We start from the raw sequence: 16757 nt of genomic DNA, 5'->3' as shown, positions 1-16757 counted from the left end.
GGGGTTCATCATGGTTGAGGTCAAGTCTGGGTTCTCATCTCCCAGCTGGGGAGAAGAAGAGGACCCAGCCCCAGTGGGGCTGGGGATGCCGAGAACACAGTGAAAGGTCTGCCTTGCCCAGTCTCCCCTACGTCCCTCTGCCAGCCCACCCCAGGGCCTCAGAGGCAGATACCGCTCTAATGAGCTAAGGCCCACGGCAGGCATCGGTAATTATGATTTTACAGAAATACAGAAGGCTCTTATGCAAGTGCCTGACATACTTCCTGGCTGTGGCATCTGCGACAGCCAGGTCCCCAGAGGCTGGAGAAGGGCCCCTCCACCCCCTGCTGCCAACAACCCTTGGAGCTTGGGACACTGGCATAGAGCCGCCTTCCCACTGCCTGTGGCGCTGTCCCTAACACGCCCTGGGTGAGCTGTTCCCTCTCTCTGTGCCCCAGGCTCCCTGGAGGGGAACAACATGGGCTCCAGTGTGTGCACCCCTCTCCCTACCCTGCCAAGTCGAGGCTGTCCAGGAGACTTGTTTCCATGGGAGGGGGATAATGGTTTTGGGGATGTTTCCCTTTCTCTCAGTAAGAAAACCTCTCTTTCCACAAAGATGTCCCCTTCTATTCTATTTCTTTTCCCCTTGAGGCTGGGGACATAGGGATGACAGCAGCCTGTGGAAGGGGTCACAGCCCCTGGCTGCCCCTCCCCAGGCCCTAAGCCAGTTTGCCCACCCCCATCTCCCATGCCTCTGATAGTGTCCTGAAGCCACCCCTTTCTCTCCCTGGTCCATTCCCCATACCCACCCACAAAGCATCTGTTACCAAGGTAACAGCAATGTCATCACTTTGGGGTGAGCAAGGAGGTGGAGCCCAGTGGATGGGATGGGGCTGTTAGGGGTTAGAATTTTAGAGATATGAGCACTGAGGGCCCCCAAACTCTTAAAGGAGGATCTTTGGCTGCAGAGGGGCCCTGGGCACAGACTGGGCTTCAGGGTGCTGCTGAGAGCTGGTGGAAAAGAGGGAGGATGAAGTCTGGAAGCAACTGGATCTGGGTGTGAGGGGTGAGGGTGACTGGCTTACTAAGTGGGAGAAGCGTGAGGGTGATGATGCCAAAGAGATGTCGAGGCAGAGAGTATGGAGCCTGCCTGCTACTCCTCCTTTGGGATTCAGCTTGTTAACTCCTCCTGGGGAGAGGTTTTCTGGCTGGGAGAGTCTAGACCCAGTGGAAACAGCAGCTGGGGATCCTGGGGCCAGCCTGGGTCCACACTGCCCTCTGCAGACTACACAGAAAACAACGTTGGATGTCTTCCAGGGAGGAGTGTGTAGGTGGGGCCTTTGAGGGTCTACATTTAAGACATCTAAACCATGTGGTCCTACTAAGTGCCTAGAGAGGCTCTGGGCACCCGGGGTGCTAGTTTCCTGCATTTGAGGCCCTCCTGTAAATCCTGACCCAGAGAGTGCCCTCCTGCCCAGAGGATCCCTCTGAGCAGACTTGGGGATAGGAAGCAGCGGGGACAGAGATGCACCTTCAGCTGAGTTGACAGAGGCCATCAAGAGGACTAGAAGGCAGAGGGGCCAGAGTATTCTAGGCAGATGCAACAGCCTGGGCAAAGGCACAGAGGTGTGAAACAGAGAAGACTGTTCTGGATGTTGCCGGTAAGCAAGGGAGAGAGGGAGTGGTGACAGGGAAAGGCAGAAAAAGGTGGACAAACAGCCTTGGATGCTGGGCCAGGGAGATGCGTTTTCCTGCACAAAAGGGCTTCTCAAACTTGCTCATTGGAACCCAGGTGAACCATCCAGGGGTACCATGGAGGCATGCGGGGCGGGGGGCAGGTAGGCAAAGTGGTTCACTCAGAACTTGAAAGGAATTTAAAAACATGTCTCTAGGGCCCTAGTGGCGCAGTGGTTGAGAGTCCACCTGCCGAGGCAGGGGACACGGGTTCGTGCCCCGGTCCGGGAAGATCCCACATGCCGCGGGGCGGCTGGGCCCGTGAGCCATGGCCGCTGAGCCTGTGCGTCCGGAGGCTGTGCTCCGCAACGGGAAAGGCCACGACAGTGAGAGGCCCGCGTACTGCAAAAAATAATAATAATAAATAAAATAAATAAATGAAAACAAGTCTCTATATTAAATGTTTGTGCAAGCCTTGCGTTTGAGTCCAAGAATATCTAATCTATACTCATATCTTTGAGTCCAAGGACTGTAACCCGGTGGCCTGGGTTCAAACCCTGGCTGTGTCTTCTCTTAGCTGTGTGACCTTGAGATAGTTACTTAACCTCTCTGTTATATAAATAAACCAACAAATGATTTTAAGCACCAACTATGGTGTGCCACAGATGCCCTGGAATATGGGCATGGTTACCCAGGTGTTTCCATAGCCCAGCTTGAGAAAAGCACTGCGAGTGATTATGGTATGGTCATTCCTGTGTCTTAGGAAGATCCCTCTGGCTCCCAAGGGCAGCCACGTGGAAACAGAGCCAGAGTAGTGGGCTCAGGGTCTTCTGGCCAAAGGCTTCATTGCAGGGATGGCCTGGAAGGAGTCCTGTGTTTTGGTCTGGGTGCATGGCAGTGAGGTGACTCAGGTTCCAGCCCACCCTCACTAGCTAATAACCTTGGACAAATTGCATAGACCGTAACTGGGGACCTTCTTACTTCAAGGGGTGGTTGTAACGTGCAGTGGGACCTGGAGGATCGCACACCCCTGAAAAGCTGCTTCCCTTGCCTGCAATGCGTTTTTTTTTTTTTTGTCATGCGGCTTGTGGGATCTTATTTTCCCGACCAGGGATTGAACCCAGGACCTCGGCAGTAAAAGTGCAGAGTCCTAACCACTGGACCGCCAGGGAATTCCCTCCTGCAGCCTCCACTGCTGCTCATCCCAAGGGAATTGTCAAGTCATAGCCATCCTTGAGAAGACAAAAATCCCATTTCCTGCTCCTCCTGCCGTATTAATACCCCCCCCCCCCCCGCCCCCATCTATCAAAACCACAGCAGATCAGCCACTGTCATTCACATTTACTCATCCTCAGGGCTCACAGCCCAGGACTGGAACGGAAAGTATTTTTCCCCATTTTGCAGTTGAAGAGGCCGAAGCTCAGAAAGGCCAGGGGTCCCTGCCATCCAGGTTCCGGGCTCTGATACTTCTTTGGGAGCTGTTAAATAAATGAATGCATGAACGATGAACACCGCCCCCCATCAGCCCCTCTTTCTTTGGGGGAGGGGTGGTAGACCTCATTCTCCAGCTCCCCAGGTTGGACTGTTGCCAGGTTAATTTCAGAATTCCACACACATTTGTCCAGCAGAGTGGTCATAGCACAGTCATTAGGAGCAAGGACTGTAACCCGGTGGCCTGGGTTCAAACCCTGGCTGTGTCTTCTCTTAGCTGTGTGACCTTGAGATAGTTACTTAACCTCTCGGAGCCTCAGTTTCACCATCTGTATAATGAGGGGGGCGGTGATAATAGAATAATAGAAAAAAAATAGCATCTGTCTTAGAAGATAGACTGAAAAGCACTCTGGAGTCATACTGAGCCCTGAAGAACTGTTGGCTAGATAAGAAGACCCTCTACATTTATAAGTGTTATATAAATAAACCTACACTTTTAAGTGTTAAATAAATAAACCTGTATGATGTACTAGGCACTGGAGATATGTAGAGAAAAACACACCTACATTTACAGAGGGCTCATTATCTCATTCATTATTATCCAGCCCTGTGGGGCAGAGGTTCTCACCATCCCTCCCACCATTTTTTTTTTTTTTTTTTTTTGCAGTACGGGCCTCTCACTGTTGTGGCCTCTCCCGTTGCGGAGCACAGGCTCCAGACGTGCAGGCTCAGCGGCCATGGCTCACGGGCCCAGCCGCTCCGCGGCACGTGGGATCCTCCCGGACCGGGGCACGATCCCGTGTCCCCTGCATCGGCAGGCGGACTCTCAACCACTGCGCCACCGGGGAAGCCCACCATCCTCTTTTTATAGTTGCAGCACAAAGCTCAGAAAGGCTAAGTTACTTGCCTAAATCCACCTAGTTGTGCTTGCACTCGGGGTCTATCGAGAGGTATGTTTACCTCTTAGTCCCTACCCTCAAGGGGCTTCCACTCTGATGGGAAAACAAACATTAGACAAAGTACATTAAGAATAAATTGTACATCAGACGACTGCTGTGAAGGAATTTGGTGAAGGGCAGAGGAGGGACATGGGGAACATAAATGCCAACTGGCTGGGTTGCAGGAAGGGTTTTAAGAAGGAGGCGGTAAGTCTGAAGCGTGAACAGAGTACCTTTCCAAGGTGAGACTTACTGGTGGTGAGAGGGACTCTCAGGAATAAAAGATTGGAGACTTAGAGCCAGGCCCGTGCATCCTCGAACTCTAGGGGTGCGCTGTTTAGTGCGGTGCCCTGTGGAGCTGCACACCCAGAGGCCTCGGAGACAGTTTGCTGGAAAAAAGGACCACCCTCCTAGAGTGGGGGCATTCGTGTACACAGACACACAGAGCACACGGGGATTGCCATATGGTATTGCCAGCTTCCTGCGTGTGTGCCTGTGTGTCTGAAAAATCGTGCTCTCATCCATTCCTTTTAGGGAATGGGAGGGTGGGACAAATTGGGAGATTAGGATTGGCCTGTATACACTACCATGTGCAAAATAGATAGCTAGTGGGAACCGGCTATATAGCACAGAGAGCCCAGCTCGGTGCTCTGTGATGACCTAGATGGGTGGGAAGGGCTGGGGGTAGGGTGGGAGGGAGATCCAAGAGGGAGGGGATATATGTATACATATAGTAGCTGATTCATTTCATTGTACAGCAGAAACTAACACAACATTCTAAAGCAATTATACTCCAATTTAAAAAAGATAAAAAAATACAAATCATTTCCCTGGAACTCAGTGCCCAGACCTTTTGACCACTAATATAGGGGTAACAGCGGTGCCTGAGCCCTGGATAGGTTAGGATTCCACCCACCCAGGTACCCTGCCCCAGGTCCCACATACCAGTGAGGGAGGGAGGGAGAGCCTGGTACATAGTAGGCACTCAATAACATTTTGTTGAATGAATGAGGAACACTCCCCTCAGCCTCTGTTTCTCTGTGGGAGTGGTAGGCTTCACTCTCCAAATCTCCGGGTTGGAATGTTGCCTGGGATGGAAGACAAAACAAAATGATACATTTTGGTTAGAGGAGAAAGACACTGACTTATTTCTCAGCAATTTTGACAGTTAAAAACTTACTTCCTTGGGCTTCCCTGGTGGCGCAGTGGTTGAGAGTCTGCCTGCCATTGCAGGGGACACGGGTTCGAGCCCTGGTCTGGGAAGATCCCACATGCCGCGGAGCGACTGGGTCCGTGAGCCACAACTACTGAGCCTGCACGTCTGGAGCCTGTGCTCCGCAACAAGAGAGGCCGCAATAATGAGAGGCCCGCGCACCGCAATGAGGAGTGGCCCCCACCTGCTGCAACTAGAGAAAGCCCTCGCACAGAAACGAAGACCCAACACAGCCATAAATAAATAAATAAAGCTTTACAAAAAAAATGGCAAAATTCCTTAAAAAAAAAAAAACAAAAAAAAAACTTACTTCCTTGGCTTAGGGAACCCCGAGGGTATTATTAGGATCGTGTTATGCCATGGCCTAGAAAATGATAGAGCATTTGGGGTATGATATGAAAATGATAGAGCATTTGGGGGAAGTTTCTGGGACAGTCATATCTGTACCTCCAGAACTAGCGAGGGACACCGCCAAGGAGGCTGGGGCCCTCTGTGGTGTCCTCGCTACCCCAAGGGAAGCTCCTGAGGGTTAAACACTGGGATAAGGTGCAACTCCACAGAACTTCCTTGGATCCTCACTGCCACGCTGAGTGGGAGGGAGGCCTTGATCCTATTTTACCGATGAGGAAAGTAGGTTCAGAAATGTGTCCCTGCCTCGTGGGGGCCTCAGACCACACAGAGCCTGAGACTCCTCTGAGAGTGGGGAGCCTGGACCAGAAATTTCCTGAGGCCTCTCTGGGCCTGAGGATGGGCTGTTTATACCCTGTGCTGTGCTGACCCGGGAGGTACAGCGAATGGGTCTGGTGGGGGCTCTGAGTGACCAGGTTCTGTCTGCCTCAAGCCTGGCTTCTTTCCTTGGAGAGACAGAGCCAAGGAAAACCAGTAACAGGCCCAGCGACACCTGTTTGGGGACAGAAGCCCAGAGACTCTGAGATGGGCAGAAGGAGGGAGTAGCAGCAAGAGTAAGGGAGAGGTGGGACTTCCCTGGTGGTCCAGTGGCTAAGATTCCACGATCCCAGTGCAGCAGGCCCGGGTTCGATCCCTGGTCAGGGAACTAGATCCCACGTGCCGCAAGTAAGAGTGCGCATGCCACAACTAAAGATCCCGCCTGCCAGCAAAGAAGATCCCACACGCCACAGCTACGACCCGGTGCAGCCAAATAAATAAATAAATATTTTTTAAAAATATGAGTAGGAGAGAGGGGGCGCTCAGAGGGGGAAGGGGGAGGGTACAGACGGCTTTGGAGGTAGAGGACAGGCTGGGGGGCGGTGTAGGGGGTGGGACTGGCTTATGGAGCTGGAGTCCCCTCCACTGGTGTCCTCGAAGGGGGCCCGTGCCAGCCTCCACCTTTTCCACCTCCATCCTCCATAGCAAGCATAACAAGCCCCGCCCCCCCACCTGCCCATCCCCTCTGCCCCACTGTCACCCCTACACCCTGCTCCCCCGAGGCCAGGGCCAAGCCCTCCCTCTGAACCCCTCCTACTCCCCTTCCCCTGGCCTTCCTGGGATCTTGCTCTGTCCAACCTTGCAGGGTCCCATGGGGGGCCTCCTGACCTTGGATCCAGCTTTGGGCAATGGGTGAGTCTTGAAGTCTTGGGGGTCTCACTGCAGACCTTGGGGACTCAGGTTTCTTTGGCCCCCATTGTCAGGAAGGTTCCCATCCCCTTTTCCTCCTTTTGTCTGGCTTCATGAGAGAAGACCAAGGGCCAAGGTACCTGGAGGTACCCTGCCCATTGTGTGTGGGAGCATACTCTTTGGTTTTCCCTCTCCCTGCAAGGAAGGCCCCCCAGAATCACAAAGCCTAGATAGTTAGGGTCACATGAGGTCAAGCCACATCTTTAGAGCCCCATCTGTGCTCTCTGCAAGGCCCTTATCTATTTACACCCAACACAGTAGTGGGGGGCGGGGGCAGGGGGGCCCCTGAGCTGGCTGTGTACAGTGACAACAGGGGCTGAGCCTGGGGAAGGGGGTCGTCCCCCAGGCAGACTATATTTGTCCATAAACACAGTGCACCCCAAGCCCCAGGGCAGAGGAGGGGCAGAGAAACCAGCCCAGCTGGAGCTCCTCTCCTTCTACCTCCCTGGGAGGGGGGCTCTCCCAGGCCCACCCCCTCCTCCTCACAGGCACGCTCTCTCTCCCAGCACCACCCCCCGAGTTGTTTCCACAGCAAGCTGGACTATGTTCTGTAAACTCCAGTCCCCTAGCCAGGTAGCCCCCAGCGACAGGACAGGTGTCAGGCCATCACTGCACCTGTGTGTATGGGGGCGGGGTAGAGACAAGGAAGGAGGCCAGGGGGAGCAAAGGCCCTTTCTCGGTCCATGTGATGTTGTTTGTCGCTCTTCCTGTCCCCTGGAGTGGTCAGGCTCCACCCTCCCCCCATGGGGTCCTGTGAGGGGTCTGGGCCCGTAGGTCTCCGGGACTCTATACGTGGCTTATGGATCTGGGGCCGATCTTTTAGCCTGAGGGTGCCCCTCATTGTTCTGGGCCTCTGGGGGAATGGTGGGGCAGTGGATGTCCGTCCCGGTGACTTGTTTTGCTACACCACCACTTCCCCTTTGAGTTAATGATTGGTGGGGAGCCCTAGGGATGCCATTTCTTGATTCCCCTCAGCTTGGGCTGCCTAATAGGTCCTGAGTTTCCTAGAGCCCCGGTTGCTCAGCCAATAAGAGGCTGAGGCCTTGCCCCACCCTTTTGGGGCTATGCTCTTGTACATAAAGCCCGAGGCCCCGGGTGGATGGCCCAGTGGGTCCAGCCCAACCCGGTGCTGAGCTTTCTGTGACACAGCTGGTCCTGCTCTTTTTTCCAAGATGCTGTTTTGGCACAGCCAGCCGGAGCACCTGTGGCCCAGCCCCGGGGAACTGTACCCAGGGCCACCAAGCAGCTTGCTCAGGTAAGGGCCACATCCCCTTCCCACAGTCCCTGAGGAAGGCCCTGCTCTGAGTTGAGATGGACATGGCAGGGCCCTCTGTTTCAAGCGAAAGGTTATGGGCCTCCTGATCTTGAGTTCCTCTGGGGGTGGGGAAGTGGTCAAATGTACCTGGAGTTCAGTGGGTCCCAGGACATCTCAAAACATCCTGACCACCCACCCACTCAGGACACTTGTGGTGGGCATTCACTGGGTGTCAGGCAAGCCCTGAGGGTGCAAACAAGTAATTGATAGCAGATGTTTGCAAATGTTTGGTAGTATCTGGGATTGGTACCTTAAGGGAGGTCTGCTGGAGGCCAGAGGAGCTGAACAGGGGCCCCTTAGGCCCTGGCTGCTGCAGGGGTGCCTGCTACAGCAAACTGTGGGCTCCCTGAAGGGAGAACCTGGCAGAAAGAGTCAAAGCCTCTTAGAGGATGGGGTGGACAGGGCAGAAAGCCAGCAGTGCCCTCCTCTCCCTGGCAGGGAGGCCTTGCCCTTGCCCTACCTGAAGCAGGAAGAGCCGCCCAACATCCCCCGTGCGGAACCGCCCTGCCCCGCCTTCCAGTACGTGCTCTGTGCAGCTACCTCGCCAGCTGTGAAGCAGCAGGAGGAGACCCTCACCTACCTGAACCAGGGTGAGCTGGGCCTGGGGAAGGAGAGGGGCTAGTGAGGCAGCAAGCTCTGGAGGCTGGGCCCAGGGCAGGCTGGGGGTGGCAGGCAGCATCTCTGCCCCTCAGAGTGGGGCTCACACATCCCCTTAATCTCTCCCAGGCCAGTCCTATGAGGTGAGGATGCTCTGCAACCCCAAACTGGGCGATGCCACCCAGGGGCCCCGGCTGCTGAAGGTAGGTGCATCCCTTCCAGAACTGGCAAAAGCTGGCTATGACTATCCCTCTGGGCAGGAAGCCAACGTCATCACTATGATGTCATTGTCAAGTAGAAGCCTCTCAAGTCTACCTTTCAATCTGACCTTCACAATAGCTCAGTGGTGGGCAGGAATTGTTGAGGAAACAGGCACAGTGAGGTTAAGTATTTTCTCAAGGACACAGAGCCAGTAAGTAGCAGAACCAGGACTTAGAAATACATTTACATAGCATTATTCACACACATGATTCCTTCTTTCTCAAAAAAAAAAAAAAAAAAAGTATTTAGCTCCAATTCTTTGCCAGAAACTGTTCGATGAGCTAGAGATTCAGGGGTAAAGAGACAGATGTAGTTTCCTTCCTCAGAGGGCTTGCATTCTGCTGAGTGAGACAAACATGTAATTACACAAATTATTAATATATGCAATTACAATTTGATTTACAAATCGCAAACTGATAAGTGCAGTGAAGAAAAGAAATGGGTAGAGTGACTACGAGTGGGAAGGGATTAACTCCTCCATTTTACAGATGAGGAGACTGAGGCTCTAGGTTACTTCCTCAGTTTCACAGCTTGTGAGTGGCAGGTGGCATCTGGACACAGATCTAGTGATTCTAAGTCCTTCTGCCCCTGGAGGGTGGGAAGCAAGGTGGGGGAGAGGCTGGAAAGGTTGGCCTGCCCCAGGTGTGGGAACTGGTTCCCAAATGCCCAGGCGCCCTCCTGTGCCCGCAGAGTGTGGTGCGTGTGGTTTTCCACGACCGGCGCCTGCAGTACACGGAGCAGCAGCAGCTGGATGGGTGGAGGTGGAGCCGGCCTGGGGACCGCATCCTGGACATAGGTGACTGGGGAGGTACCAGGGACCCTTTAGGGCTGCTTTCTGTCTTAGAGGCCCTTGTGGATGGGGAGGGCTGAGCCCGACTCCCTGCCTGCAACCCTGTGCCTGCAGATGTGCCACTGTCCGTGGGGGTGATAGAACCCCAAGTGCTACCCTCACAACTCAACACGGTGGAGTTTTACTGGGACCCGGCCAAGAGGACCTCCCTCTTTCTGCAGGTGAGTCTGAAGCTGAGACAGGGAGGAGGCTGGAGCTCAGATGTGGGTGGCAGCAGCCTAAGTGGGAAAGGAAGGTGATTTTGGGTGGTGATGGGGGGGCGTGATAAGAATGAACCACTTCTAGAAACACCTTGAGGAAAAAAAGATGGATAAATGTTGATCGAGTCTCACCAAAGGCAAGGACTTGTTAAACATTAAGGCAATGGAAGAAATTACAAAACATAGGACAGAATTTAGCTTCATAAAAAGTAACGGTCTGCAATACACAGGCAAAATTAAAAGGAGACATCAAATGGGAAAAATAGTTGCCACATATGACATATAATGTGTTATATAAAATGCTAATAACGCTAATAAAAATTATATATGTGTGTGTGTGTGTGTGTGTGTGTGTGTGTATATAACTGGCAAAGACTTTTAAAAAACTGTTATTGGTAAGGTTTGGAGAAACAGACACCCTCATATCCTGAGAATGCAAATTGGTGCACCCATTCTGTAGGTATGTGGCACGTGGGCAAATTTTATTAAATTTAATGTTCATACTCATTTACCCAGTAGTTCCGCTATCGCAGTGTTCAATAAGTACTCAGAGATATATTTACCAGCTATTCATGCCAGTGTCGCTTTATATATTAAAAGATTTTAAATAATCAGATGTCCATCAGAAGAGGATTGACTTTGAAATAAGTGTTTAGTACAGGTTTATAATGGAAATTGTGTAGCCATTAAAATGATGTCTCTGAGAAATATTTCATGACAAGAGAAACTGCTTTCCCATAAGTAAAGGCAGAATATAGACTTGTATTTAAAGTTTGATTTCTATTTTGTAAAAATAAAAGTGTGTGTGTATACAAAAGTTGTGGGTTTTTCTTTCCTTGCCCAGAGAAAAGAGAGGAAGAAACAATACTTGAATGTTAACAGTATTATCTCTGAGAGGTGGGGTGATGGGAAATGCTTGTATTCTTCTTTATACTTTTTCAGTGTTCTCCATATTTTCTATGCTGAAAGATTTCCTTTTATAATTGAACAATATTGTCAAAACTCACCTGTAAGTCCCTATTTTGAGTGTCCACTATAGTCTAAGCATCTGGACTTGGAGTCAGGTGGATGTGGCACAATTTCAGTTCCACCACTTCCTGGCATGGACCTTGCCCAGGTCACACGATCTCTGTGAGCCTCCGCTTCCCAACCTTTACCTGTTCTTCACAAGATTTTGGGAGGGCTACAGTGGGTGTGCAGGTCAGGAAGGCTTCCTGGAGTAGACTGCTAGATTTAGCAAATAAAATACAGGACACTCAGTTAAATTTGAATTTTAGCTAAAGAATTTTTTTTTTTTTTTTAGTATCAGTATGTCCCATGCAATACTTGGGAATACTGATACTAAAAAATTATTTGTTTCTTATCAGAAATTCAGATTTAACTGGGCATCCTGTATCTTAACTGGCAACCCTACTCTGGAATGGGATGTATTGGCTCAGATGTGAGCAGAGAGAGCTTTCCCAGTAGAGAAAAAGCTATGCAGGTGTATTGAGGTGATGATTAGGCTGGATCGGTAGGTCAGTGGGTTCATTGATGGGGGAGAGAGAGCAGCCATGCAGAAAAGCTTGACTTGACTCTTTAAGATGCTTGAATGCCAGCCAGGGTCAGGGACTTTGCTTCTCATCTCATAACCCTGGGGAGCTGCTGAGGGATTTTGAACAAGGGAAAGAACCTAATAAAGTTATATTTTAAGAAGAAAGTAGATCTTAAATGATCTCACCACCAAAAAAAGGGTAATTATGTGATGGGGAGTTTCTGTGATGGAGGTGTTAGCAGCTAATGCTATGGTGGGTGGTAGTCATTTTCCAATATATAAATGTACCATATCAACACACTGCAAACCTTAAACATACACAATGTTATATGTCAAATATATCTCAGTAAAGCTGGAAAAAACTGTTCCCCTTAAAAAAAAAGTTATGCTTCAAGAATAGACACTGGTTGGGGGTGGGAAGTTGCTGTGATTAATGGCTGACAGGTGACAGACAGGTAACAGTTTTCAGGTGAGATCCCTTGAATGTGGGTGGGACCTGGAGTCACCCTTCTTTTCCACCTCAGGTTCACTGCATCAGCACTGAGTTCACTCCTAGGAAGAAAGGTGGAGAGAAAGGTGTTCCCTTCCGCCTTCAGATCGACACTTTCAAGCCCAGTGACAAGGAGCTTTCGCCAGAGCACCTGCATTCAGCTGGCTGCCTCATCAAGGTGTTTAAGGTACATGCAGCACGGGGGCCCTGTCCCCTCCCTCTCAGGGCTGTCACCCTGCCTTGCTGGCTGTGTGGATCTGGCTCTGCTTTGCGGCGGACCCTCAGCCTGCGGTTCCCCTCTTTGGGACTGTTTCATTCTCCGTGCACAGAGGGATGGGGCTTGGTCTCTTTCTCAGAGCCCCTCCTGTAATGAGAAGTGGGCAGCTAACGAAGGCCTCTGAGGTTTTCTTGTCACCCTCCTGTAGCCCAAAGGAGCTGACCGGAAACTGAAAACTGACCGGGAGAAGATTGAGAAACAGCCCGTGCATGAGAGAGACAAGTATCAGACAGCCTGTGAGAGCACAGTCTTCATGGAGGTGTGTGTACTGGGTGTGGGGGCGGGAGGGGAGGTCTGGAGAAAAGATCCTCGTTGTATACGCTGGGAAACTGAGGCCTCAGGGGCTGCGACTGCTCCAGGATCGTCACAGCCTCCCAGTGATTCCACCTGTTTCCTGCGAGGACAAACTGCACTGCCTGTTGTTCAAGACTCCCAGGAGATGACGCCTTGCCGGCTGCCTCTCCTTGCCCTGCCGTGGCCGCCCCTCACTTCTGCTCCCTCTGCCTGGAGCACCTCCTTTCCTGCTGTAGCTCCTCCGGGAAGCCTTCCCCAAATCCCCCAAACAGAGCTGCAGGCTAGTTTACTCTCTTCTTTGTGTGGAAACTTGATCTACTTGTCAGGGACTCCTGGGGCAGGGGCCAAGTTTGGCCCAAGGCAGGTCAACAGCCACCACTGCCCACCGCCCCCACACACACCCGAATGTCCAGGCTAACCTCGCTGCTTGTCTACCTGCAGTGTTCACCGTGGCCAGAGCCCAGTTCGGGACCCCACCCGCCTCTGAGCCCTCTTGCTCTGACCTCCCCCAACTCCTGCAAGCTCCTGTCCGCGGAGAGGTGAGGCAGGACGAGCACCTTCTGTCAGCCCTTGGGGGTGAGAATGAAGAGAAGAGCCCCTCAGCCCAGGCAGCGGGGGAGGGGCCGGCCTGAGGGTGCAGCTGTGGCAGCTTCTGGGGAACACGTGGGTGACACCGGGACAGGCCTGGGGAAGGATGAGGGGGGCAGGAGACTGGCCGCACTGTTCCCCTGAGCCTGACTCCCTGCTCCCCACAGGCTCTGCTCCTCACCACCATTCGCCTTGGACACCTTGGGGGGCAGCCCAGCTCAGGTGAGTCTTTCCTTTCCACACTCCCACATCCCCTATTGCAAAGCCTTCTCAGCAGTGTCATCTCACTCTCCAGAATAGGGTGGCCCTGCCCCCTGGTGGGGAGATGTGGTATGGCCACAGATAGTCAAATGGTTCGCGGATGGCGCTGGGCACTTCCCTCCGGCAGGATGAGCCTCCCGTCTCAGACTTGGGACCTCCAAGGGCAGGGGCCATGTTTCCCCTCCACCTTGTTCTCAGTCCGTGGGTCCACGGTGTTATCTGGACCGCTATCTTTATACCTCAGGATCTGAACCCTGGAGCCTCCATCCTAGAGACACAGCAGTGGTTGCATCGGCACCGGTTCTCCAACTACTGTCGGTCGCTGGCCAATTTCACTGGTGAGGCTGGGGTCTGGTAGGGACCTGACCTGCAGGGGACTGAGGGCAGACAGTCGGGCAGGAAGCCTGTCTCTGTCCTGGCTTGCTGTGTGACCTTCAACTAACTTCTATGTAGAACTAAGGGTTGGCAAGCACACTATGCTGGCTAGGCTCTCTTCTCGCGTATTATCCCATACAATTTATACGCTACCCCTGAGGACAGGGCTCAGAGAGGTTAAATAACTTACCCAAGGACACACAGCTAGCAAGTGGCAGAGGTGGGATTTGAATCCAAGTCTGGTTCCCATGTCTGGGCATACCAGGGCTATTTGTAGACTAATGTTGGATTGTATCCCTACCACCCTTGATCCCAGGGCTCTCTTCCCCTAATCTAGCCCTGTCTGACTCTGCAGGCACTGATCTGCTGAAGCTTACCCGCCAGGACCTTATCCAGATCTGTGGAGCTGCCGACGGGATCCGCCTTTTCAATACTCTAAGAGCCAGGTGCTGGGCACTGCCAACCAGGGTCCCCTTCCCACTGTAGTGGCACTTACCAACTCAGCTGACACTCACGTTTCATAGACTGTTCAAGCCAAAGGCTCCTGAAAGACCACTTAGCCCCCACTTCTCTCTTTTTACAAAGGAAGAAACTCAGGCCCAAAGGACAGCGACCTGCCTGAGGTCACAGAGCAAGCAAGGCTAGCAGAATTGGGCTTAAAAGTTAGGCTCCTGTGACTTCTTTCTGTGGCCAGCCCATCTGCATCACTCAATTTCTGGGGACAGAGATGGATTCTTCTCATCTTCTCTCCCCTAGGGTCCAGCATTCACTAAATACCTAAGAAAAGTTTGGTGACCCCCCCCTATCCCTAGAGACCTGGGAGGACGCAGGGTTTCTCCCAGGGATGGGGGCTAAAACCGGGACCTGTTAGTTCAGGTATGAATGTAGACTATTTTCCTGGCCCAGGCCCATCCGTCACCGGCTGACCTTATATGTCGCTCAGGAGGCCTCTAGGCAAGAGAACGAGGTTCCTAAGAACCCTGACTCAGGTGAGGTTCTGGCCTCTTCAGAGGACAAGAAACTCAGGTGTGGTTGCATGAAACCTCTTCTGGGCTGGGGAAGGGGTGATGCTCCACCATTCCTGGGACCCAGGATGCCCTTGGCATTCTCATCTTCCATGACTAGATCAGTCTTCTTTCAGGATGACTCCCTGGGTTTATTCCTCCATGCTCTATACTCTGACTCCATCTGATTCTGTCATTCTATCATACGGTGTCCCATCTCTTCTTTAAACTGGGGGTTCCTCTCAGCCTAGGCCTCCCCAAAGGTGAGGAATAGGAGGTGAAAGTGAAGAGGATTTGTAAGGTTTTTTCCTTCTCTACTCCTTCTCCCCTGACCCGGGCCCTCCCAATGAGCCTGTCGCCTTGTCTTCTCCTTTCTCCTGGTATCTGGGGCTCCCTCTAGGCCGCAGCCCCCACTGACTCCTGCCCCTGTGCTGCCCACACCCCCAGGCTTTTATCAAGAGATCTCTCTGGATGAACTCAGTGCTGTAGAGCTCGTGGGGAAACTGGCTGAACTGCTGGCACTCCCAGCCAATCAGATCCATCGGCTCTTCCACCAGGGCCCTGGGGGCATCCTCATTCTCCTCAGTGACCAGGTAAATCAGCAGCGGTTCCTGCAAGGTCCCACAAAGGCCTGGATCATTCTTCCAACACCAGGCCCAGTCTCCCTCTCCCTGCCCTAGCTTATTCCGTTTGGTTCTAAGAACAGAATCGTCTTAGTGACCCCTCTCCCTTGCAGGTGGTTCAGAATCTTGAGGATGAGTCGTACTTTGTGGCTGTGGTGAAGAAAGGTAGGGCTTTTAGAGGGAGAGGCGTGTGTCTCACAGGCCCTAGAAAAGGTAAGATAGTTTATAATACTGCCTCCTAAATGAGATTAAAAGGCTCCTTGAAGGTGTGTTGCGGGTGCTGTGTCCCAATCAAGGGGTAAACATCTGCTCAACACCAGCTTTGTGTCAAAGGGACAGGGTCATACAGCTAAGAGACAGCCATTTATTGCTCAGGAAGAAGGAACTGAATAAACGCATTCTCATGAGGGAGACATGCCCTAGTTTCAGGGAGTTTATCAGAAGGGAAGGAAAGGCCTCTACCCCTCTTCCCGCACCGCGCCCCCCCCCCCCCCCCCACCGAGTCATACAAGTCAGAAGGGCAGGTGCTTGCTGGACACCACCTGGAGCAGAGCACTTCTGATCAGCTGGCTTGTGGTCCTGGTTATTCAGATGCCTGCCCTCTATCCCTCCTCTGTGCTCTGGTACCCAGGGAGGCTTCCTGAAGAGCTGGATCCAGGGTGGGGCAGGAAGAACACTTGGGTGTGGCAGAGGCACTGCAGGCCGCTTGGAGGTTTAGAAGCAGCACAGTAGTTAGTGGTGGTTGGGGCCCATCTCATCCCGGTGGTGCCCTTTCTTTTCTTTTTTTTTTTTTTTACTGCTTTCAGTGCAGAATCCAGATGGCTACTACCTGGTTCTGACCTAGGCCCAGGGGTGCCCTGCTGCAAGAGGAGGAGACTGGTGCCAGCCTGGTTCTCTGGGGTCCTGTGCTCACCAGAAGCCTTGTTAACATCCTCAGCTGCTTCACCAGGCTTCAGGTGAAGAGCCAGATCGTCATGTGTCCTACCCCTGGGGAGGAGACAAGCAGCCCCCAGGCTCACGTTTCTTTCTGCTCAACAGCAAGTTGTTGGAATTCCTGAGACACAGCCTTCCCTGCTGAGCTGAGCTGGCCAAGCCTGTGAGGCAAAAAAAACCCTGGCAATATGGACAGGAGCTTTTGCCCCAAGCAGTGCTGCTGGACATTATATATATATATTCAATGTGTTGTCCAATTCTCTTGGTGTTATGGTCCTCTTGGGG

At 52.4% G+C, this 16757-nt stretch overlaps 1 protein-coding gene across 1 annotated transcript; it reads left to right on the top strand.

The window, feature by feature from the left end:
• The first annotated feature begins 8042 nt into the window (after window positions 1-8042).
• Window positions 8043-16383, top strand: LOC136139065 (transcription factor CP2-like protein 1). The gene is made up of 15 exons (XM_065897982.1): window positions 8043-8125; window positions 8624-8775; window positions 8912-8985; window positions 9734-9839; window positions 9948-10054; window positions 12152-12304; window positions 12543-12653; window positions 13130-13227; window positions 13444-13498; window positions 13782-13875; window positions 14268-14358; window positions 14819-14901; window positions 15364-15509; window positions 15653-15704; window positions 16346-16383. Exons 1-15 carry the CDS (start codon window positions 8043-8045, stop codon window positions 16381-16383), a joined length of 1443 nt encoding a protein of 480 aa, XP_065754054.1.
• Window positions 16384-16757: the final 374 nt, after the last annotated feature.

This window comes from Phocoena phocoena, chromosome 19 (assembly GCF_963924675.1).
Source record: "Phocoena phocoena chromosome 19, mPhoPho1.1, whole genome shotgun sequence".
NCBI classification, from domain to species: domain Eukaryota; kingdom Metazoa; phylum Chordata; class Mammalia; order Artiodactyla; family Phocoenidae; genus Phocoena; species Phocoena phocoena.
The sequence above is the reverse complement of the archived record's forward strand: the minus strand, read 5'-3'. Positions and strand labels throughout refer to the sequence as shown.